Here is a 26,357-nt window from a genome sequence, read left to right on the forward strand (position 1 = left end):
TTACCTGAGCTTTCTCCTGACTCTGACCAAATTCCATGCAGTGATGCCTCTTCCATTGCAAAAAGTCGATCCAAGATAATGAACAGCCTTTTTTCAACGCGTTTCAAACGTAACTGGCCATCAGACGTCTAAGTATATATGCATTTTGGATTTTTTAAACGGAAGTGAGAATTTGTATAATGTGGACGTCTCTGCCCAATACTAAAATGTTTTCACAATTCAGTTGAACGTTGAGTCGCAACGCACAGTTCATAAACGGCACCTTTCTTCTCACGATAAGATAATCTTATTGAAGGATTAACATATTGGCGCACATGTTTGGATCAGTGATTGTGATTTAAACAAAGCAGATTCTTCTAAAAACATCATGGTTTGCCTAGGTCACAGCCAGCAAAAGCGTTTACAAAATATAATATATTAGTTCAAATATTACTAATGAGGCCCTCTATTGTAGAAACGATCTTTGTTCTACGACAATCGTCAGTCGGTATGGGAAAACAAAATATTTGTTTATTTATTCAAATTTCATAGGCAATGTCATATGATTATAGACAAGGAAGATAAGAAAATAAATATAAAGAGTAGCCACTTTACATTTCAGTTAAATTTGCTCATGATTTGGTCTTTTCGTGGTAAATAGTGCCAAAATATAATATGCAGCTACCAGTAATTGTATCTACAATGATATAACTCAATCTGTTTTTCTCATCATTATTGCAGTGAATTGTCGTATGAAAGGCGTATGGCCTTTCTGAATAAAAACTGTTAAATTTAAACCAGACAAAACAGGTGAAAACTAGAATCTTTGAAAAGAGAAACAAGGGTAGTATTTTGATAGGGGTTTCACTGAAAAAATTAAGTTCACAGCGAAGCATTCTTGCTTAGTCTGTTCCTACAAATAGAACAGAAGGCTATAAGGACCAACCGTATTCCGTTATATATGTTGCTTCTGTTTCATCGTTTCATACATTGTCCTTTCATCATGCCGGGTTACTATCTTTAGATACAAAAAAATCACCCCAAAAAGCTATTTTTATTCATTAAAAACAACAACAAGGAAAAGATTTATTAAAGGTAACAGTAAGTGTTATCTGAAATATTTATATTCTATTATCCCCTTTATTTGGAGTGGGAGTGTCACATCATCATTCAACATCGGCTTCACAAATGGGATGTGCCCGACGGGTACAAACACAAAACAAGATATGGTAAATAATCTAACTGAATATTATGTAAAAACTAGAGGTGAGTTTTAAGATAATAAGTTAAGGATTACTTCAGATACTAAAATGAGTTGTTTCTTTCGTTTATTTAACGTCTGCTTCACAGAAAGTGAATTTTATTTAAAAAAGGTAAGTAAAAACTAAATGAATAAAATATAATGTTGTTTGTATAAAAGCACTGAAAGATGGCGTCAGTTTGGAATGAAGACTATTGCACACCATGGAATTAACTTCTCGCGCGTAACATATCACGTGACTGCTCGCTATGTCACGTGGTAGGTCATTGGTGCTATATGACACGTTCTCCTCAGCGGCAGAGTATACCCTGATTGGTATGCTTCAACAATCATCACATTCCTGTGTTTGCCCAGCTGCCTGCTCAAGTTGCCATTCATCGTAGATTAAGAAACTGGTCAAGTTTCTGGAGAGGGCCGGATTAACAACTGAATAAGTAAGTAATCATTTTACTTCTCCCATGTAGATGTTATGTTGCGTAGAAGATATTGATTAATGAAAGCTGAAAACAATGTCTTGTTTGACGATATGATGTAAATTAGATGGCAATGCGTTACATGTAAACAGCTTTTCTTTGCGATTTTTCAAACAGATTTAGAAGTTGCTTTCATACCATACGAAACTACTGTCTAAGTTGTCGAAAGTGAATGTGAGTCGAGAGTATGTTAATTTCTGAAATGTCTCAGTACAACTCCGGCTATACCACTCCCAGATAAAATATTTAATTAGTTTAGTGTCCTTGATACCATTTCACGACTGCGAGGTAGGTTTTTCATAACGAGAATACGACATTGGGTATGTCCGTAGTTGACGAGAACGTCTTTTGAACTATGATATATTAAAAATATCATAGTCGTACATAGACGGCACAATTTCACCAATAGCGAGAACCAATAAAGACTTATGCGTAAAATGTTATGATAAGATACACGTGAGGGTAATCGGAATTCAAAAGATGAATATGTTGACAATCTTCAGATAACCGTCACTTTAGAAAGTGTGAAATTCAAATATCATTCTTCCATAATGAAAGCTATCACTCTAGAAAGAGATAAAACTGCCAACCATTAATTGCCGACCTGAGCATTATGCCAAATCTTTTCTTCTTGATACAGGGAAATTATAAAACTGTAACTAGTTCGCAACCAGTTATTGTAGATCTTAACTTTACTGTAATTTCCATGCACTAAAACAGAATTGGATCCGTTGTGTTCATCAAGCATTCAGATATAAATCTTATACATGACCAGTTACATAACTAAACCCGAGTCTGAGGCGAGCATGCACTAGAGAAATATTGAACTGTAGAATGGGGTATTGATTATATTTCGAAAACTTACCGTTTTAATGTCTGTTAATTCGTTTAGGGTTCTGTTAGATAATAGAGTGACGCCTCTTGACTCGTTTTTAGTTATCTTACTACAAATAAATGTGAACGGTTCATATATGAATACAGTGTCAATATACTTCTTGTTCCAATAAGAGTGATGTTGGAAACACTATATACGACTCACTATGACAAATCCAATGACTATTTATCTATAAGTATTCTGGCAACTTCAACAATAGATCGTGTTATTTTGGAAACAAAACTACTTTGTTTTTAATTGAGAGAATATATAATTATGTGAACATAGTGAGAATTGCGTATGAACTCTTTGCTTTCAACGATGATAATATGAAAGGGGTGGGATTTTGTACAAGAACGCCACGAAACAAACGACAGTTGAAAGCAACAAACGCAGCATTAAAAACCTTTCATACCAGATTTATATGTGAAATTAAGCATTATTTCGCGGTCCATAACCAATTTAATTGCATTTCACACCGAAATATTAATTATTCATTATTTGTTAAGTCCACTTAGATTTGATGGTATAAATGTTCGAAGTATTTTACCGACTGATGTTATATTGATACTTTCGTACGAGACAACTTACACTCCTTTGATACCTCTGATTCAGTTTGACTGACCACATCAGAATCCAGAACAGGCTAACATCATGGTAGAACCAATATGATTAACCTAAAAGTGTATGGATTCACGTTTTTATTGTTATCGTATAAGGACGTGACGAAGCTATGGCTTGAGCATTACATCAATTTTTATTTAATGAATTATTGCTTTTTGAAAGGCTGTATAAGTTTATCATTATATAACTGGCACAGAAACTCGATCTCTGTAAACACTATCACCATGAATACGTATTTGGTCGCAAGTGTTTATTGTATGGAATGACATTAAGATGTGGCATGTGACTTTACTGCATTTAAACCAAACCTTTCGTCCAGTTCTTCGTCAGTAAATTGTACCTGCATATTCTGCTATAGAAATAGTAAACCATAGAAATAGTGCTTACTAGTTTTTAACATGTATATTTAAGACAGTGGCATCCTTACACTGCAAACACGAAAACGTCGGTTTTTTCCGTATATGGTCATTGGACGGAAAAACGACGTTATTTGGACGTTTTCAAACCATCGTTTTTCCGTCCAAATAACGTCGTTATTTGACATCGGAATTTACTGGGAGAGAACGATAGCGTTAAGCTCCTCCCTTTCTTGATTGACATTGTCAATCAAGCAACAGCGTCTACCGGTATTTCTACTTCTCAGATTTCATTGGTCAGTCTCCGCGTGTTAGATTACAGGCCCGCGTTTGACGCTGCACTCGAAGCGCTTAGCGGAAGTACTGAAATCAATCGTTCTGCGCATGCGGATTACTTAATGCCTTGACCAAATTTTCCGTTCTGTGCATGCGCGACTTCGCGTATTGTTTCCTAGATTTAATGTCACCACTATTTGACAATGGTTCATAAACTCAGTCACGTGAAGGTTCGGAATCGTAACGAGTAACTCCATTTAAATTAAAGAGGAGCCCCAGTGATATGGGAGATTCCAAGATGAAACTATTCTATGGCTATCTAGGCTGCCGCCCAAACCGATCTAAACGGGACCCGATAGCTTATTGTATGCTATATAGTCATATGGAAGTGGACAAGAACTATACATTTTATTCCGGCCGATTGTTCTTGCATTTACTTATAAGTCAGGAAAATGGACTTAAAAGGGGAGTTGTTGAGTGTAATTATGTTAATTATTAAATGTTGCCTATACACTAATCTGGACGAACTCCTCATTGTTCTGTTTATGTCATCCTATATACTATTAGTATGTTACCGTTCTAAAGTCAACCTCTCACATAACATTATATTGTTCACAGTATCAAAGTTTAATCAACAATATCAAGAGCAGCGATTTAAACCACTGAAACACCCAAACACAAGGCTGTTATCAAGCGCTAGTGCAGACGTGATGCATCAGAAAAACTGTATCGTAATGTCTTCAGAAATTCAATTATACTACGAGATAGTACGGCTAACGCTGACTCACCGGTGGAACAAAGACAATATCGCTAATACAGATACATATATAACGTATTTGAATGTTAATACTAAAGAAAAACAATCATTATTTTTGCAGTGACGATATAACACGTATACACGTTTATTGTTAACTTTCATCAGTTTTGCTCTTCATTTTAATAACTTTGTTTTCACATATATATGTAGCAATACCCGACAAGCATGTCATACATAATTATGGGGCAGTTTTCAATCTTGTACTGACTTACTCTGGTGTTAATGAGCGCAGTTTATTGGCTTGTGTGTAAAACCCCGTTTTTCTGGTAATCCTATTATTACTTAGTTTATTTCTATCTAATGACACCCTGTTCTCTGGATCATGGCTCCGTGACTATCCATAACAATTAAGATGAACATTCAGTTCAAGTAAATGAATGAGTTTGTTTTGACGCTACAGTCAGTCAAAAAACCAATGCTGTGAGGTTTGATAACACTTCTACCAGGTCGAACATCGTGGATCCTCATTTTCTGCCTAAAGAGAATCATAGTTCATATGCTAATCCATCTGCGAATACCCCCCCACTCAAGATGACCTTACTTGTTGCTAAATCTATCATCTATCCCCCCAATATCACCCCCCACGCCCCCGCCCCCACCCCCCACACGCACGCACGCACGTCCACACGCACGCACACACGCACGCACGCACGCACACACACACACACACACACACACACAAACAACTGACCTAAATAACCTGGATAGGAAATACTGCTGATAGCCTCTGGTCAACTCAGCCGCGCCACCGCAGAATGTTCGTCCAACTCTGCAGGGGGCATTCTCAGTGGCTTCAAACGCGCTGAAATGTTTTCGCCTTGCATCCAAGATGGTGGACAAGTGAAATCGTATGAAATTTGGCTATTTTAGGTCCTATCTCTTTTTTGATTACACAATAAAGTCAATTCATAGTTACACGGTTGTGAAGAAGCTTACAACTTTATAAGACTTATTCATCTCATTCCAAAAAAGCTACTCGCGCTCACATAAAGTTGTAGTTATTATGTCACTGTTTTATTTCTTTAAAAATATATTACATGTTCAACAATATCAATTAAGATGAACATTCAATTTCCGATATAAGTAAATGGAAAGTGTGTTTTACGCCACAATCAGTCAAAGACCAACGTTGTCCGGTCTGATGACACACAATCTACCAGGTAGCACATTGAGTACAACCTATCCCCATTGAAGTCTCCACTGTGGGTATTCCTGAGGACGAAAAGGCCCCATGTACCTAGGAATTTCATCAATACATTCATGCGCGGCATTCTCTGCCTAAAGAAGATCATATTGTTAACATGCTAATCCAACTCGAACTACCATCCCGCTCAAGATAAATGTTTTATGTAACATCCAACAGGCCCACATTTACGCACGCACGCACGCACGCACGCACACACACATATTTGGATTTACCAATCCCTGAATTGAGAAGACGTGCGTTACGAAGCTCCTCCAAGTCATCATCAATATCCGTATATGTCTGTGATATCATTACCCTTCCAAAGCCGAATATACATTTATTGTGTTTTCTTGACAACAAATGTTATAATTGGGATAACACTTTCTGAGTAAAGTACAGATTCTCGTACTTTCTTGGGTTGAGTCCCGTCCGGGATTTGAACCCACACTGTGAGTGAGGCACCCAATCGCCAGAACACAAAGTTGGCGATCTAACCCAGCCACCGAACCAAAAATGTTACTCCAGATGACGTATACTTTGTGTACTCCTCTGACAAGAGAAAAATGGCACGGCTTCTATGACCGAAAGCTTTGAACCAAAATGCCTTTAAGAAAGTGATCAACAGTAACACACATTATATTTGGATACCACTTTCTCAGTAAACTACATATTTTTAGGGTGGAGATAATAGACGTTGATGGTTGATTATCAATGGACTAATTAAAGCCAAAACTTAACTTATGAATGATTGGTAATGGGAAATGGACAATGGGCAAACGGGAGGCGGGGTAATCAGCGCCATGCCAGTTATCTGTTGGCTTCCCTTGTTGCGTTCCCTTCTTTGCTATCGTTTTACTTTTGTTGTTCTTACAGGTACAAATATATGTTCTCTGCCTCATAGCATTTAATAATATGCACCTGATGAAGGAGAATGTATATATTCCGAAACGCAGTGTTCCTCCGTTGACATCCATAAATATATTTCCTTGTGTGTATCAGTTCTTAATGCCCTTAAAAGACTCAATCTAGCTTTGTTTTTAAATGTGGTGATATGTGCGTACAATATAATATGGTCATGCCTATATACATTTGGGTCTTTGTCTACATAAGCATTTAGACATACAATTTAGAGCTAAGGACATTGCAAATTCTGCAGTCATGAAGTACACGTCATAGCAAGCTGTGATCTTTATTCATACTTTAGATATTCGTAATGGAGATCTGTAACTGAAGTTTACCGTAATCTTCCGCAACTCTCACCTCCTGACCAGTTGAACGTCTTAGTGCATTCAGATGCCATTGTAAAATTCCAGGCTGCCCCTCTTTCTGTGATGTTTTGACGGATGAAATCTATTGCGTTATAATCTCTGTTTGCTGATATATAATATGTACATGTTGTAAAATATTTACGATATTTTAAACGTGTAATTCGATGCATATGCAATGAAATGTGAACATAAGTGCGGATGCACTAAGGCGGTTATAGTCATAGTTATACTGCGATGGATGTAGGGGAATGGTAGAGGGGTGTATGTATGTATGAAAGCACGAATACCGATACATGAGGGCGGATATAGTTATAGTTCGATGGATGTTGGGGAATGGTGGGAGGATGGATTATGTATGAAAGCATGTGCATGGATCCATGTTGGCTGACGTAGACATAATGGTGGGGAAAGAAGAATGTGATGTGGGTGGGGGTGTGTGCGAGTGTGCGTGCGTGCATGCGTGCATGCGTTGTGATACGAGGGTTGGCGAACATGTTGTCAGATGATTGTGTGAGTAAGTTAAGTGATTGAGGATGTGGCAGGTATGAGTATTGATACATGCAGACTTGGGGTTGTGGGACTGGGTGTGCCTGTACTGAGGTATTTCGTTTCACTCACTTATAGTGTTTTCTTTCACTCAAATACTGTTTTACGCATTTTAATGACTGAAACTGTAGTGACTCAAAGGTCATACTGGCCGGGCATTCAACATATCTACCCCAACTACATACGTAGCCATTTTTATGGTGTACAATTCTTCTTCTACCTCACACACACACACACACACACACACACACACACACACACACACACACACACACACACACACACATACACACACACACACACACAAAATACTAAAAGTATATTTAACAAAACGGATATTCCGTCACTTTAGAAATAGTTATCAATAAACATTTATCTGTTCATTGACCTCTTTATGCTGTAGGCATATAGGTACTTCCCACATGAACGGATGATGTGTATGTTTATTAATGTAACAGGTTTAGATGTATTGTCTATCTTATGTACAAACTACTAATTTGTTACTATCTTTTTCAGGAATCATGGCCTCCTTTATGAAGAGAAAACGCTGTGAAGACTGTGGAAACTCTTTTTCCTCTTCTTCTAATTACAAGCGACACAAAGGCACTTGTCCGAGTACAGAACCTGAACCTGCATCTCAAGACAGCTCTGACGATGATGAAGAGGTATACTTTGATGAAGATGAGATTGACGATCTGCTTCAGAGTTTTCAACCGAGAAAACCTCAGCAAGCTGAATCCTCTCAACCTGCCTCACCGGAAGTGAAACCATTTTTTAAGGCACTCATCTTATGGACATGTTTCTTCCTCTGCATTTGGCAGTCTGTATTTTATATTTCCTCAAATGCCATCGCATTCCTTCTGAAATACCTTCATGCCCTTCTCGCCGTTGCCGCTCAGCATTACAAGTTCCTTGCTGTTGTAGTACCGATGTTCCCAAGTACTATTTTCCTGCTCAAGAAATTACTCAGAATTGACGACAATAACTTTTTCCACTATGTTGTATGCCCAGCATGCTGTAGCATATATAGATATTCTGACTGTATTTCTGTTTTCGAAGGAGAAGAAGTCAGTATGACTTGTTCAAACGTCTCCCAACCTAATCACCCAATGAGACATTATCGCCAGCCTTGTGGTGCACAACTGTTACAAAGTATGACCCTTTCCTCTGGCAAGAAGAAGCTTGTACCACATAAGAACTATTATTTTAAATCTCTGAAAGATTCACTTTTTAACTTTTTGTCAAGACCAGGTTTTGAGGAGAAATGTGAACAATGGCGTGACAGGGTCGTTAGTGATGGTACTTTGCATGACGTGTATGATGGTCGTATCTGGAAGAGCTTCAGTGGGACATATTTGAAGAAGAAGAGAAACTATGGCCTTATGCTTAATTTAGACTGGTTTCAGCCATTCAAACACGTCAAATACTCTGTAGGTGTAATGTATTTAGTCATCCTCAATCTACCTCGAGAAGAACGTTACAAACGTGAGAATGTTATCATTGTTGGTATTATACCGCACATGAAGAAAGAACCCCCTACAAACAGTTTTGTACAACCTTTAGTTGATGAGCTTCTTGAAGCATGGACAGTAGGTTTTTCATTCAACTCTAAGATATTTCGCTTGGCCTTAATGTGCATTGGATGTGATATCCCTGCTTGCCGAAAGTTATGTGGCTTTCTGGGACATGCAGCCGTCAAAGGGTGTTCTCGGTGCAAGAAGTCTTTTCCTGGTGAATTCGGCAAAAGAGACTACAGTGGTTTTGACAGAACTCAGTGGATACCTCGCACCCATGAAAAGCATATACGAGAAATTAGACACATCACAAGTGCCAGAACCAAGACAGATAGAGAAGCACTTGCGAGTTCGTATGGAACAAGATACTCCGTCTTGTCTGAGCTGCCATACCTTGATCTGATCAAAATGTCTGTTGTGGACCCTATGCACAATTTGTTTCTGGGGACATCAAAACACATGTTGCATGTATGGAGAGACACTGGTGTACTAACTGACAAGAACTTAGACACTATCCAAGCAAAGGTGGATGCAGTTAACTGTCCAAGTGACATTGGTCGCATCCCACATAAGATTTCCTCCGGTTTTGCAGGGTTTAGTGCAGACCAGTTTAAAAACTGGACGTTACTGTTTTCTGTGTATGCACTGAAGGATGTTATTTCTGATGATCATTTAGAATGTTGGCGAAATTTTGTATTGGCCTGTAGATATTTGTGTTGCCGAGTATTAACTGAAAATGACATAAAAATGGCAGATTTATTACTGATGCGCTTCTGTGAGAATTTTGAGCGATTATATGGCCGTGACAGAGTTACCCCTAACATGCACTTGCATGGTCATCTGATTGAGTGTGTTCAGGACTTTGGACCCATTTACTCGTTTTGGCTGTTCAGTTTTGAACGGTTTAATGGTATGCTGGGCGACTACACAACTAACAAGAAAAGCGTAGAACTGCAGCTGATGAGACGTTTCGTAAGCCATTCTCATCTCCTTGGATTGGTCTTAGATGACGAGTTTCACTTTGGAGACACCCTTGAGCCGATCATCGCCACTGTTACAGCTAACATTAAAGTGGGTACTCTTGGCAAGATTAATTCAAGTGAATGCTTGCAGCTCCGACAGATGTCATCCCGACTTCATCACATTGAAAACCTTCAGTGGACTGACATTGACAGGTTCATTTTTTCAAAATATAAAGTCCGTGGCCTCACTGAAAATGATGAACACTCCCTTCAAGAAATGTACAGAGCCCTCTATGGCGAAACAGTCGAGACTTTGCCGGCCGTTAGGGAAATAAAAACTCTATACCTTGGATCAGAAGTCTTTGGATCTGCCAAGTCTCAAAGTGTGAGATCTTCTTACATCACTGCCTACTGGACAGACGGGGACGGGAAAATTGGTTGGGGGGTTTCTCCGAGACCTGGAAAGGTATTGAGATACCTTCAGCACTCAGCAAGAGTTGACGGCATAGAGAAGAGACACATCCTTGCAGAAGTTCAATGGTATCGGGAACTTGAAGATAAACTAAAAAACCATTGTGGCCGACCAGTGGAAGCCTGGCACTCTTCCATGTATGTTGACTCTGGTCCATCTTCGTTTATGCCCATTCAACGAATTAAGGGTAAATTCGTCAAAATTGAGGGACAAATAGGTACCAGGACAGTTACATTTGTGTCACCAAGGGACAGATTTGTGTGTGTGTAATTTATTGGTTTATTGTTGTTGTAAAGTTTTGCTTTAAATAGAAATTTTAATTGTACATTCTATATTTTAGTTCTTGTATGTGTATTATTGTAGATATAATTGTATACATGTATGATCATTACCCAGTGATGTGCCCAAGTGTTATTTATTGTACATATACCTTGAACTATGACATGATATCCTGAATATAAATTCACGTTCATCCTGTGTTTTGTATTTTTGTTATTTCTGCATGGCTTGGTGAAATGTAAGATTTGGAATGAACACCTCGACAGCAGTTTAGTTATAATGCTATCAATTTATGGATTAGTTCTGAGAAACAGAGAGGGAAACAGCCATATATAACAGGGTACCAATCCGGTGTTCAATCGCATCGCCATGTCTGATAAAGGTATATTCGATTTGTAAAATAGCACTAGTAAAACCACGATGCCTCTCTTGTGGTGGTGTACATCCTGTGATAAATTTCAAATCATTTATGGTGCTAAGTTCATATTACAAAATATTTGAACAAAGCGCAACAACAAACTGAGAACCAGAAGAAGCACCAGTAGAAACATAATTCTTAATTTATTGAGGCTTACATCTTTTATGTGAGCTTGTTAAACAACCAAGAGAAATTCCCCCGCTTCGCTATATACAAATTCAATAAAAAATCTACCCTCAGTGACCTTTATTTTGCATCTTTGAATTAAAATCATGATGTGTTGCGATATCTAAATATTGCCAAAATATATGATGGCCATAAGTATGATACACTTATGTAACGTATTACAGATGAAATGTTTTCATCGACAAATGAGCTTGGTGACATAAAATCAAATATGTAGACATATAAGTCCACCATGTTCCGTTATACAAGCCTACGAACTGAAAGAAGCGGCAATAAAACCATGATGTGTTGCCAACACATCCTAACATTTGAAAAGTATCTAATGGGGTATTTTATGAAAGCATTCGTTTGAAGCTTTAAGCCAAAGATGCACTTGAAAGAGTGCATTACCGACGTAATAATAATCTCAAGTGCACTCAAGTTGAAGAAGCGGCAGTAAATTCTTGATGTGTTGCACCGTCAAATACATTTATAAACAGTATTATGTATTCAACTAAAGCGTTGGGATAGAATATTGCAGCAAATCCACTTTGGAAACGATCTGAACAGCTTAACCAGCAGACAGAAGAAGCAGACATAAAATCACCTATGTATTCAAACATTTCCAAACAAATCCAAACAAATCCAAACATTTCCAAACATTTCCAAACATTTCCAAGCTTGGAAATATGACCTTTCCAAATTTTGGAATGGTCATATTTCCAATTGGAATGACGGTATTTCCAAGTTTTGGAAATGTTGGAATGGATGATATTTTGTCCAGTGTAAATAGAAATGGACATATAAAACAACCTTGACGAACACCGCGTAAACAATCAAAATATTCGGAAATGCTAACATTTGATGCTTTAACAGCTGATGTTGTCTTAGCATACATATCACCATCTTCCCGAGGCAAGAGAGTTAACTGACTTTAAAAGTCCAGTTTCCACCCTTGCCGAACTAGGCTGGAATTCCTGGGCTCGATCGTAGCGCCACCAGTGGCTATTACGAGTTATGGCCTTTCTATGCCTCTCATATTGACCAATCAGATACAACCTTTCGCATCACTTGCATTTGCTTCAAACAAAACGGTGGCGCCCAGTCGATCGATAATGAAGATCTATATTGTGATAAAACGAGTCTTACAACGCGAAGTGCATCAAATCACCTTGATTAAAAACATGAAAAGATGTTGACAACGAGTTAGCGGTGCACATGCTTTGCAAATCCTGCAGTCGACCGAAATCTGCATGACACTTTACGAACCGGATTTCCATTTCGGTGCGCGATTTTGATTGGACTATGCATAGACTCGTTAGTCCAGCCAAAATGTAACTCCATAATACCAGCCTAGTTCGGCAAGGGTGGAAACTGGACTTTTATAGTCAGTTAACTCACTTGCCTCGGGAAGATGACATATCACAAATTACATTCAGCATTTTGCCTTTAATATCTTGTTGAGCCAACACATACCATAAATGATCTCTATTGATAGAATCAAAAGCTTTATGGAAGTCTACGAATAAACAATAAAACGTACCCAAGGATTTGGATAAATATTTCTGAATTAGTGATTGTAGTGTAAAAATATTATCAGTTGTAAAATAGCCAGTACGAAATCCAGCTTGACACTCAGGGTTTTTGTTAAACAAATCTACTAAAGTTTTATGTCTGTTATTTAAAACACGTGTAAATGTTATACCGCAAATGTCTATGAAGAAATTCCTCTGTAGTTATTCACATCATTTGTATTGCCTTTCTTATGAAGTGGAAAATTATACTTTTAGACCAATACAATGGGAATTCACCAGATTCAAAAGTTGTATTAAAAAGAACATCTAACTATGGCAGTAACACATCACCTCCATGTTTCCACACTTCAGGAGGCATTCCATCTGGTCCAGAAGACAGTGCTTTAACTATTTCTTCTCTTGATATCTCTCTACTTAAGAGTTTTATTAGTATCAGGCACTCGTGAAGAGCCACCTCCTCGTGGTGAGTGCTGGGTAGCGCTAATAGCTCTTCCCCCGTGTGGAACCGGGGCAGAATATTTCCACAGCACCCCATTGCTGGTCGTATGAGGCGACTAAAATGGGCAACCTGTTTGCCGTGGGTTGCGTCCCTGTGTCGGCGGAGGACGGGAGTCTGGTAGTTGAGGGCACTGGTTCCTGGAACTGTGTTCCTTTGTCCAACACACTACTTCGACCCTTACTTCGCCTAGACGGGTGGTAAGATGGGCCCGGTCTTATCAATCGGCTGGTCATGCCAGGCCCTGTGCGTAATATTGTATATGCACAACTGTGTTGTATTTTGATGTATATTTTGGTCTTGGCCGTGAATAACTTGTGTGAATTCTCCATTTTGGATTGAATAAATTGCCTAGAGTCTTACGCCAGAAGGCGGTGGCTCATGGGCCAATCTGGTGATGTTGACCTCTGTATTCTGTATGTCTCCAGTTTCTTCTCATGGACTGAACCTTCCTGGCACTACATCTGGTAGATAAATATAGCTATTCACGTCATATTTCCTGGAGTATACCATCCCTGGTGTTTGCATCCTGGATATCCGGTGCAATATAACACCGTCCTTGTTGACACTCGATGGGGGGTGGGGAACAGGGGTGCTGAATCATTTTCTTTTCACCATGGCTCTCCCACAATCTGGTTCATCTCGTAATGAAAAAAAGAGACGTCTAGAGGAAATTGAAATTTCAACTGGAAATCTTTCACAAACTATTGATTCCTGGGCAAAATTCCTGGTGATTGAGGCTACTGATAACTTACCTATCAAATTGAATCCTTTTGCTGTTTCTAAGGCTGTGTCCGGGATTTGCGGTGAAGTCAAGAACGTCACCCGTCTCCGTAGTGGTTCGCTTCTTGTGGAGTGTGCACGGAGACAGCAATCTCTCAATCTTTTATCTATCTCTACATTTGCCAATCTTGAGGTTGCTGTGTCTGTGCACAGAACATTAAATTCTTGTCGAGGCATTGTTCGTGACAGGGCTCGTTGTCTGTCGGACATGTCTGAAGAAGAAATCGCTACGGAGTTGGAAGACCAGGCTGTTACTGCAGTTAAACGTTTTACTTTCAAGAAGGACGGTGTCATCACCAATACAAACACGTATCTAATGACGTTTGCTCGTGCAACCCTTCCCCAGTCAATTAAAGCAGGTTACTTCCACATCGGAGTGGATGTGTATGTCCCCAATCCGCTCCGATGCTACAAGTGTCAGCGTTTTGGTCATGGCTCCAAATCCTGTCGAAACTCGATTGTTTGTCATCGTTGCGGTGCCAACCATGAGAGCACTGACTGCGAAGATGATTTGAAATGTGCAAACTGTTCTGGCCCACATGTTGCTTCATCTAAATCTTGCCCTGTATGGCAGATTGAATCTAAAATAATGAAACTGAAATGTGAAAGGAACATACCCTACCTGGATGCAAAGAAACTATTGAAAGATCAGACCACAACTACTTCAACTATTTCTTACTCCGCTGCAGTCTCACGCCCCGTAACAACATCATCTATTTCGTGTCAGACTGACTTGACATGGGTCAAGTCAGAACAACCTGTTGCTACAATTCCAAATTCCACTATTTCCACACCTATTCCTGCCATCAGTCAATCAAGTTCAGGATCTCAGACTGAGATTCAGTCTGAGACACAATCCCAAACGTCTGGGAAACAACCTGCAAATCTGAAAAAAAAGAGAAAAAGAAATTGAGTAGAAAACAGCCACCTATTGTCCCTTCACCTTCAGAGGTTCCTTTACAGAACTCCTTTGGGCCTCTGGACATGGAGGTTACTCTGTCCTCACAGGACAGGCGGGGGAGTAGTTCCTCCTCACATTCACGCGAGCGATCTCCAATTGAGCCACCATGACTCATTTGTCTAATATAATGCAATGGAACTGCAGAGGACTTAGGCATAATTTTCATGAACTGCAGTTATTAACAAGTATTTGTCACAGAGTGACGAAATATCCCCCGCCTGTACACCATAGTACCAAATATGAAGACAATCCAGCGATTAGTTCTTGAGATATTGTGGCAAAACCGTTTTCCAACTCCAAAAACAGATTTGCCTGCTGTGACCTTGAAAATGGGGTCAAGGTCACCAAATCTGACAGGTGTATGCGGTGTCTGTATATACACTATAGTTCCAAATATGAAGACAATCCAGCGATTAGTTCTTGAGATATCGCGGCAACACCGTTTTCTAACTCCAAAAGCAGATTTACCTGCTGTGACCTTGAAAATGGGGTCAAGGTCACCAAAACCGACTGGTGTCTGCGGTGTCTGTATATACACCATAGTTCCAAATATGAAGACAATCCAGTGTTTAGTTCTTGAGATATCGCGGCAACACCGTTTTCCAACTCCAAAAGCAGATTTGCCTGCTGTGACCTTGAAAATGGGATCAAGGTCACCAAAACCGACTGGTGTCTGCGGAGTCTGTATATACACCATAGTTCCAAATATGAAGACAATCCAGTGTTTAGTTCTTGAGATATCGCGGCAACAAACAGGTGGGACGTACGGACGGACGTACGGACGTACGGGACGTACGGACGTACGGACGTACGTACGGACGGTCGTGAATACTATATCCCCCGCTTCGCGCTTTCGCGCGGCGGGGGATAACAAGTGATTTAAATACATCAGCAATTTGTTTACAAGAGACGTACCTTAAAAATACAGATAAGTTTGATTTAAAGCAATATAGTTCATATCATTCCTTCTCTCCTCCAGGAGATAAAGCTACTGGAGGTGCTTCTATTTTAGTGCGGCGGGGCGTTGTTCACAGTCCTGTTCCGCTTGACTCGACTCTGCAAGCAGTTGCAGTTAGACTTACACTGCATATTGCCTTCACACTTTGCTCCTTATACATTCCTCCATCTTCAAATCTTCAGCGTAATGATCTACAAAAACTATACGACCAGCTCCCAAAGCCCTGTGTCATCATGGGTGATATAAATGGGCATAATCCTTTTTAGGGAAGTTCCACCATTAATCAAAAGGGAAAAGTGATCGAGGATTTTGTTTCTGATAATGACCTTTGCATCTTTAATGATGACTCCGACACTTACTTACACCCTGCAACTGGTACGTATTCATCATTAGATCTGTCTTTGACGGATTCAGTTTTGTTAAATGAATTCTCATGGTCCGTCCATGATGACCTATGTGGGAGTGACCATTTCCCCACGGTGCTTAAGCCCATTAATCCAGCTGTTGATCCAGCTTCACCTCGATGGAATTTTGTGAAGGCTGATTGGCTTTTATTTCAATCTTTATGCAAAGATACATTACAACCTACTTCTTTTCAGAATGTTACTGACCCAATTCAGTTGTTTTCAGATCAACTGAATGAAATTGCTAATGAATCCATACCTAAGTCCTCTGTCAACCCACGTGTTCGTAAACCATGGTTTGATGCTACTTGCAAACAAGCTAGGAAATGTCGTAAGAAGGCGGAGAAGTACTTCCGTAAACATCCCACTGTCCATAATTTAAATACTGTTAAAATTTCAAATGCCAAGGCAAGACGTCTATTTAAGCAAAGTAAACGTCAATCCTGGCAGACTTATGTCTCCAAAATTAACTCTCGTACCCCTATGTCCAAGGTATGGAACATGATCAAAAAGATCAAAGGCAAGGGATCAAATTCTACAATTAACCATCTGAAGGATGGCGATACTTTGTTAACTGATAAATCTGCCATTGCCAATGGCAAACATTCCTGGAGTTGCGCCCCCTTGCCCGCTTGGCGGCGCTGCGGTAGTTACGGTCCAACATTCATCGTTGTATCCGCGGGAATATATAAACTTCTGTCGACATTGACCCACTTGCTTTTCTGTAAACAGCCGGTAGTGCTTGAAGGCCTATTTCTATCATGAATTACGGAAGCTGGAAGTTGCCCAAACTGAAGACTGAGCTCAAAGCACGAGGTGCTCGAGTGTCAGGAAGAAAAATCGATCTGATAGAACGGTAAGTTTCTGATATTGCTGTTTCTCGGCTTTTCTTACTGAGCAGTTATTTTATAAGATTGTAACAGTAACTATTCCCCATTTTGTCACTTTACACAGTGCAATATTGGTATCATGGTCATTGGTAGAACATATGTTTAGTTTAGACAACTGAGATCGCTAAACAAATAACGTCAGCATCGACGCGATAATGCCGACAACATAAGTGCTTCAGTTTTCGTTCACGTAAACAACATGCCCCCGTTGCTAGGGACGCTTTGAGATGCACTGAAAAGGGAAAGAGCGGTGACCACGGATCTTGTACGGAAGGTAAGTGTCAGTCACAATAATTTATTCTTCGAATTAATGACTCACTGGCAGTGTGCAAAATATTACACCCTTTTACATGCGGTTGGGATAACTTCCGGTTTATAGATTCTATAATTATTTGGGCAATCATTCAATAATACATCGTTCTTCGATACGAATATACATAGTAAATTTAAGCAGAGATAGTATCTTGGAAGCGGTCTAAGGACTGCATCGCCAACTCACCAACCCCCACACAATCCATGTAACATTTTCTCCTATCTCCCCACCCCCCAATAAATGACAAGTCCCCAAAATGTATCTTAAATAATCATAATGCCCCCGTCCCTTTCTTCGTTTCTATACACATATTTGGAATTGTGATTCATCTGTGGCCAAAACATGATGTAACAAAGCGTGAGGTAGGTACTGAAATATTTGTAAAACATTAAAAATTGCTTGAGCTCTGCACCATCCGATGGCTGAAGAAAGGCTGAGGGTTATCAAGTTCATCGTCCTTTACAGTGAGTGCCTTTTAGATTTTCATATAGTTTTATTTATTTTAGCAAGTGTGATGGGTTCACACATTTATTATTTCCTCAGTGTGAAAGGTACACACATCTATTATTAAAGCCAGAAGTTTGAAAGGTTCACACATTTATGAGGGCTGAAACGATACATTGGTGCACTGGTGCATCAAGTTTTCATGCATGATACACAGTCCTTTTTTACACTTGCTAAATTAAGTTTCTTACTACTTGTTTTATGACACCCAAGTGTCAGTCAAGTACTGCAAATATGATGTAATTAGCATTTCAAATTCACTACTAGAAATTTACTTTTGAACCTGCTCTGAAATATTTAGTCAAGAAGTTTCAACACAATTTGACAAAAAAAATGTGACCTAATGTACTGTGATGTGACCTTCCTGTATCGTTTCACCTAGAACATTTATTTCATCCTCAAGTGTGAAAGGTTCACACATTTTTTATTTCATCCACAGGTGTGAAAGGTTCACACATTTATTATTTCATCCACAGGTGTGAAAGGTTCACACATTTATTATTTCTTCACAAGTATGATGGGTCCATACTTTGATGTGCATAACAGCGTTTATATTTCTAATATTAAAATTAGATGTAATGAAGCTTTTGAATGGTAGTCTAACAGAGTAATCTTTAGACATCGGTTCGATTCCGGTCGAAGGCAAACACATCAAGAATCCTTATTCACTGCATGTATTTTTATTTTGTGACACAATGTCTTATTCTTGTGTTAAAATTAATATCCGTATTATTATATGTTGTTTGTTTTCTAACAAAAAAAATTATATACAATTACTGTAGTGCAAGTAAAGATATTATTACTGTACAAAAGTCAAGTTTTAGTACTGATAACAATGCAGAGATGGCTTAAGCTTCCTTACTGACAGAAATACTGATTTGTTGACCTTGGAGTTACAGGGATCTGTTCTTAAAATAATTGTACTTTTTGACAAAATGGAAACTAAGACATTTGTGTACTCCAAAAATAATTTAATAGTCCATATATTTTGCAGTGATTTTTTTCAATTAGGTTTTTTCTTTTACAGTTGTTTATTTCAAATGTTTTTCAGACTCGAGAGCTATGACCGAAACTGCAATTTTGGGAGAGAGCCAGAACTTGAAGCTGAGTTTGAAATGACACTGCCCCTAGTTGAAACTTATAGGGATGTAAATGGTGACAGTCATCTTCCTTTTTTAGCATATGAAGCTATAAATTATTACTTACAGCCTTTTCAGAAGAAACTTGGTTCAAGTTCAAAGAATCTGTACACTAGTAGGTTTTTGAAATTTTTCCGTTATTCAAAACCTAATAACATGTGTTTCCTGAAGTCTGAGTGCTGTGCTGAAATGAAGAAGCATGTGACTTACAAAGTCGATGTTGCAATTGATGACGATGGTTCTGTTGTGGAGGGGCAGTGTGAGTGTGCTGCAGGCCAGGGTCCATCAGGACATTTCAAACATATTTGTGCAGTGTTATATGCTGTGCACAAGTTTTCAACAACTGGCGATGTTTTAACTGAAGAAACATGTACTCAAAGATTGCAAACATTTCATAAAAGTAAACCCTATAAAGGCAGTCCCATAAAGGCGACTGACCTTGATTTATGCAACAGTGAATTGAATGTTATATTTGACCCACGACCAGTGCAGTATCGCCAAGTGCCAAATTACCCTGACTTTTTCCGCAATGTTTGGTTGAACCACCCTAGTGTCAATACATTTCCAGTTGCTCAAATGTTTCCTCCAGCAAATCCATTTGCTGTTAATCATGATCATGATTATCTTAAGTTATCTTTAGCTGACCAATACCTGAAATCCCAGAATATATCAGAAATATCCGATATGGACAAAACCAACCTTGAAATAATAACCCGTAAACAGTCAAAGAGCAAGGAATGGAAAACTGAACACACACAGAGAATTTCTTCTTCCAATTTTGGGAAAATTTGTTTGGCAACAGACAAAACTGATTTTCATAAACTTGCTAGATCAATGACTAAGCCTTTCGAGGACATTCAAAGTCCACCACTTAGACATGGCAGAAAATATGAAAAGGTGGCAATAAAAGCTTTTGAAAAGCCAAGTGGTTTCAAAACCTCACCATGTGGCATGTTTGTGTCAGATGTTCATCCACTTCTCGCAGCTTCACCAGATTCACTTCTCGGTGATGATACTACCATTGAAGTGAAATGTCCATTTGCATCTAAAGACCGTCTAATCTCTGAGATAACTGTTCCCTATTTGAAGGTATCTGAGGGAAAACTTACCCTTGACAAAAGCAAGCCATATTTCTTTCAAGTGCAAGGGCAGCTCTACTGTACTGGTAGAAAACAGTGCATTTTTATTGTATACACGATGAAGGATTTGAAATATTTTACTGTATCCCGAGATGACCATTTCATTGAATCTATGGTTGAAAAACTTGTGGCATTTTATGACACCTTTTTCAAAAAGGCACTACTTGACAAATTCTATTTCAGAGATTATGACAGGTATTCCTGGTAAATTTCAGTTACTGCTGATACTCATGTGTCAATGGTCATCAGCCCTATAAACAAGAAAGACAGAATTGTAGTCTCAATGTTTAATGCTGAACATATTATATTCTGCATATATGGACATTCACAAACAAAAAGTTATGAAAAAACTTGCAGGGCTCCATTTAAGGATGATATTTCACCAGATGAATGTTGACGTGAAAAGAGTTGCATCAGACAAAACCAGGTTGAACTCTGGTCCCATACATTGATACATTCACTTGTGTAAATAAATACAATCTCAGATGTTTATTAAGACATTTAGTACTTACTGTTACAGTACTATGTGACAATGGCAACCATCTCTTAATCACTCCAGTAGTTATAAGTTGGATAATCTAAAAATCACAACGTACACACTGGTCCCATACATGGATGCATTCACTAGTCTAAATAAATACAATCTCAGATGTCAGTTCGTACTTACTGTTACAGTACTATATGACCAGGCACCTCATTATCAACTACTTGAAAGAAAAAATGGTCTGTAAAAAAAAATAATCTAAATATGTATGTGAATCATTGATTGCCTGTTTTTAAATTTGATGTGATGCTATAATCAACTGACATCATTGCTGACTGGCTAGTATTGAGCACAACCACCAGTGGCTTAGTTAATGACATAAATCCTGCTAGGGTATCGTGCAGGAAGCAGAGGCACCGTAAGTCCCCATGATCCCCGGCGAGGTGGCCTAGCTTTGGTTTCTGATGGCCTATAACCTGTGTTTTAAAACTGTATAAATGATATTGTTAAATATACCTTTGCATTCATGAGTAAATTGTGTATATCAACTTGGTCTCGTCACTATATGGCTGAAATAGTATTGATGTGACATTAACTTTTAACTCCTTTTGTGACAATGGCAACCATCTGTTAAGTACTCCAGTAGTTAATAGTTGGAAGATCTAAATATAGATGAAGCTACAGTGCAATACATAATCACAATTCAGTGTCCATACTCATAAATATCATCACTGCTTGAAGCATACTCCTTCAGCTCTATATCTGAGGAATTACAACTGTCATGTGATTATTATCTGCAGCTGAACTGTTTGAGGGAATGATAAAAAAACATTGTCATTGACTTCTTGCTTGTCATGATTGCCTTTTATAACATCTGAGAGAGCTGAAGCAACAGCACTAAGATGTGCCAAATATCTGGACCGGTCTAGCTGCTGCCAGTATCATATGAAGAATACACAGCCATGGGACACATTAGAATTTTGTCCTCATTACAGCCACAATGCACAAAGTAACAGATTTAAACATGGTCCTCCTAACTTAGGACAATTAATTACAATTTGTTTCTCAGTAAACATGTATCCATTGAAAATATAATGGATATATGATCCAGAAATATACACTTCAACTTATTCAGATTTTAAGTTCGTGAAATAAAAGCAACCAGTATTTGGGTTTAATCCAAATTGCTGCCATGGAAAACAGGAAAGGGCACCAGTTCAACTTGTGTTTGATACATGTGCCAAGTTTCATAATAACATATGAAACAGTTTCCGAATTATGCTCAGACAAGAAATGTGTCTCTCCCACTTTGTGGCAGGGGATAATGTAACAGTACGCACCAAACAATGTCAACATTCTTAAATTCATGTTACTGATGTCATAAATTTAAAACAAATTCAGTGAGTGAGATGGGTTTAACACCACACTGAACAGGAAGTTGAGCATTACATTATCATAATCTCTGATACTAACACATTTATGTTTGTACCTTGACAAAAGAGTATGATTGATTGTGGCTGCACAAATGGTAAATTTGCTTCAAACTTGCTTTTTGACCACAGATTCCCATTCTAGTCTCAACATGATACATAATCGATAACATGTTACATTCAACTTTATCCTCATGAATATTTAGCAACAATTATCTTTAATCATGTAGCAAACGCAAATAACAGGCCTTTTTGAAAGAAATTAGAAACAAATCTCCATACTCTACGTCTGACTAACGTCCGACTGGAATGAAAGATATTTTTAATGATTTGCTAACCAATATGATTAGCAAGTAGAGGGAACAATGCACTTTTTGAAAGAACAAAGCATGAAGCAAACCCTGGTTATTTCTGTGGCTAATTTGGTTTCTGAACTGTTAAGAGGTTCAGTAAGTATTTTGAATGTGGATGGAAATTTGAATTTGAAATCAGAAGGACAAAAATAGTGCACTAAGTCTCGTTCTGGCCAGTTATCAAGCTCACTCCACTGTCTATACATAAAATTTACCCAGGTGAACCATACATTTAATACTGTTTTCTCTGAAATTCCAAAATTAAGACCAAGTTCAAAGTTAATCTTATGTCGGCGCAGTTTCATAAGTGTTAAAAGCAATTGATTTTCCACACTGATAGTCATACTGTCAACTTTGCTGTACAAATAATTTAGGTGATATGCACACGGACCCAAACTTGCAAGTACAAAGGTGAAGTCTGTATAGTTTGACAGTCCTGTGTAAAACAAAATTGCTGCAGCATTAAACATAATACTTTGTATTGGAAGCATTGGAAATTTGTCTGTCTGAGCTGATGTACTTTCATATTCAACCTCTGCACTATCTGCAGAATAAATGTTTAAGTCGGTATTCATGTCATCAAACTCAACATTGTCAATTATTTCCTCCCCAGCTACCTCACTGATATCACATTCAATATCACAATCTGTATCCATTGCTTTAAATGTCCTCTTTTGGCTCTCACGTCTTTCAATGCAGGATTTCCTTAAGCCTCCATCGGCCTCAAGTGCGTTGGCTGATGCAGTCCAGGGAAAGATTGATGGTACAGCATCTGGTTTTCTCTGTTTCCTCAGAGGTGTACACCCTGGGGAAAACAGCAGTAGATTATTATTTTCCAAACAGATATTGTGCAACCTTTTTACTACCAGTTGTGATATAGCTTTTTATGATTAGATTTAAGTTAATTTGCAGGGAAAGAAAAAATTTCTATGGGCACGATATGTTTTGCCACATTATGAATATAATAGTGATACACATCAATACATTAGAAAAGTAAACAAACATTTAAATTAAGGAAAATTATGATATAAATTAGCTGACAATTTTCGTAGATATAGTCTCAACATTACATACATATAATGCCTGATACAGAGAAGTGTCTTCAAGTTCAACACGTACACATGACACTGTTCTGACAAATACATATCAAAAGTGAACAAACATGAACCTGTATTCTTGAATCATCTGTGCCTCATCTCTGTGGAAAACAAGCACCTGCAGGAAAATGTAACATGATGCATTAAAGGCAAAAACGTCAAATATGTGTTGACATTCCTGGTAATCATCAATTCAACAAATTAAAGAAGAAAACTAAGAAGGGTTATGGTCAAACATCAACAACTTCATAAACAGGAATATAATGGTGGTAAACAGGGTTTTACCGTAATTAACTGGGTATGCACTAGACCCCCAGTAATTGATTTCAAAGGCCCGTGCATGAAATATATGAGGGTCAAACCTAAACATCACCATGATCACTGACTGGCAAAAAAATGGCTACTATAGTAGGGCCTAAATGACACATTATTTCTATCTTGGTTTTAAAAAAACAATGAAATATACTCATAGGTTCACATGCAAACACACACAAACGTGATTACATTAGAATTAGCCAATACTCAAATTTACTCGCCTACTCTGACAGGAGGGAACTAAAATTATTGTGAAAAAAATCACACACTTCGAAGTTTTAAGAATCTTAACTCAATTTAACTCAATGACAAAATCAAACTATCTGTGAAAATAAGTGTGTCCCGCGGGACGGAACATATTCTATTTTGTCTGCGTCCATTCTTCACATTTCTGCATACTGGATACACATTTCTGAGTCACGTAAAACCCTCTTCGTAATTTCAATGCAAGAAAATATAACAAATATAATTGGCATGCACGTTAATTAAATCTGCCAACGAATAGAAACATAACAAGTTACCCAAATATCTTACCATAACTAGTTACAGCAATGAAATCAGACGGTCTGAAGTGGGAATGACACACAACACTGTGAGGTGACGGTTTCCACATCTTGCCTTGGTTTGATTCGTCGCTCCTCCGAATAGCAATCAACCATCGTTTCAGCAACAAAGGTTCTCTCGGAAACGACAAACCACCTCGATTGCAGCATCCCGGGACACAGCTGCACGTCGAAGGCATCGTAAATACTTCGTTGTAGTTGTTGGTCGTGCAAATATCTATGAACCGCGTAATATACCGGAAGTACGCGCAGGACCGTAGCGTTTGGCGCCATCTATTGGCGAAGTAGTAAAGGGGCATAACTGAGGAATGTTGGCCATAGCATTGGTGAAACTTTATCTCATCATTCTTCTTCATCTAATTACGCTCCTGAATTTCAAAAATATCAGCTCCAACAGGAGAAGTAAAAAGTAAATTTTACATCTGATAATGGTGAAGATTACAATGAGGTATTTTCACTACATGAGCTATATACTGCCTTAGGGCAAGCTCATGATACAGCAGCAGGCGCTGATAATATTCATTATCAGCTGCTGAAACACTTGCCCGAATCATGCCTTGAAACTATGTTAAATATATTCGATGATATTTGGACATCTGGGATGTTTCCAGCTTCATGGCATAATGCCATTGTTATCCCCATTCCCAAACCTGGGCGGGATCATTCTGATCCATCAAATTACCGACCTATATCTCTCACTAGCTGTGTTTGTAAAACGATGGAACGCATGGTAAATAATCGATTAGTGTGGTACTTGGAAACAAATAATCTTCTTACCAATATACAATGCGGTTTCCGGAAGAACAGAAGTACTATCGATCACTTAGTGCGTTTAGAATCATTCGTTAAAAATTCCATTGTAAATAGACAACATGCTGTATCGATCTTTTTCGATTTAGAAAAAGCATACGATACAACATGGAAACATGGTATTTTAAAAGATCTTCATGATTTTGGATTACGAGGCCGTCTGCCTCATTTTATATCCCAGTTTTTAACAGACAGGCAATTTCAAGTCCGAGTGGGTACAACCCTGTCTGATCATTATAATCAGGATCAGGGTGTCCCACAAGGCAGTATTTTGTCTGTCACTTTATTCAGTATAAAAATTAACAGTTTGTCAAAAGTATTAAATGATTCAGTTGATGGATCACTTTTTGTGGATGATTTTAATCTATCTTGTCGGGGTAAAAATATGAACACAATTGAAAGGCAATTACAATTATGTCTAAATAAAATTAACAAGTGGTGTCTTGAAAACGGGTTTAAATTTTCCAAATCAAAAACTAATTGTATACATTTCTGCCGAAAATATAAACCGCATAAGGACCCTGAACTATTTCTGAATGGCACCCCTATCAAAGTTGTTAAGGAGGCCAAGTTCTTGGGTCTTATTTTTGATAGCCACTTAACTTTCCTCCCACATATAAAATATCTTAAAGCTAAATGCCTGAAGGCACTCGATCTCTTGAAAGTTGTTTCTAATTCAAAGTGGGGAGGGGATCAGACAACCCTCTTACACT

The 26,357-nt window shown here is 38.4% G+C and overlaps 2 protein-coding genes and 1 long non-coding RNA gene across 3 annotated transcripts; 2 read left to right on the forward strand and 1 right to left on the reverse strand.

Moving 5' to 3' along the window:
* The first annotated feature begins 1,543 nt into the window (after positions 1-1,543).
* LOC125378503 lies at positions 1,544-11,087 on the forward strand. Its single transcript, XM_048393889.1, has 2 exons — positions 1,544-1,674; positions 8,177-11,087. The coding sequence occupies exon 2, from the start codon at positions 8,182-8,184 to the stop codon at positions 10,876-10,878; it is 2,697 nt and encodes an 898-aa protein (XP_048249846.1). The 5' UTR covers positions 1,544-1,674; positions 8,177-8,181; the 3' UTR covers positions 10,879-11,087.
* A 6,120-nt stretch (positions 11,088-17,207) lies between these two features.
* On the forward strand, positions 17,208-20,550 carry LOC124128307. The gene is made up of 3 exons (XM_048393898.1): positions 17,208-17,463; positions 19,366-19,823; positions 20,543-20,550. The coding sequence occupies exons 1-3, from the start codon at positions 17,369-17,371 to the stop codon at positions 20,548-20,550; spliced, it is 561 nt and encodes a 186-aa protein (XP_048249855.1). The 5' UTR covers positions 17,208-17,368.
* A 314-nt stretch (positions 20,551-20,864) lies between these two features.
* Positions 20,865-25,134, reverse strand: LOC125378504. The gene is made up of 3 exons (XR_007220246.1): positions 24,806-25,134; positions 24,028-24,074; positions 20,865-23,664 (listed from the first exon to the last, which is right to left on the reverse strand). It is a non-coding gene; the product is annotated as an uncharacterized LOC125378504 (long non-coding RNA).
* Between the last annotated feature and the right edge of the window lie 1,223 nt (positions 25,135-26,357).

The sequence above is a fragment of the Haliotis rufescens genome, unplaced genomic scaffold, assembly GCF_023055435.1.
Source record: "Haliotis rufescens isolate VD_foot unplaced genomic scaffold, xgHalRufe1.0.p SCAF_120, whole genome shotgun sequence".
Lineage (NCBI taxonomy): Eukaryota > Metazoa > Mollusca > Gastropoda > Lepetellida > Haliotidae > Haliotis > Haliotis rufescens.

Excerpts from the sequence above, each read along its gene's own strand:
- LOC125378503 (XM_048393889.1), top strand. The coding sequence starts at position 8,182 with ATGGCCTCCTTTATGAAGAGAAAACGCTGTGAAGACTGTGGAAACTCT.
- LOC124128307 (XM_048393898.1), top strand. The coding sequence starts at position 17,369 with ATGAATTACGGAAGCTGGAAGTTGCCCAAACTGAAGACTGAGCTCAAA. Across the intron at positions 17,464-19,365 it reads AAAATCGATCTGATAGAACG|ACTCGAGAGCTATGACCGAA; the intron begins GTAAGTTTCTGA and ends AATGTTTTTCAG.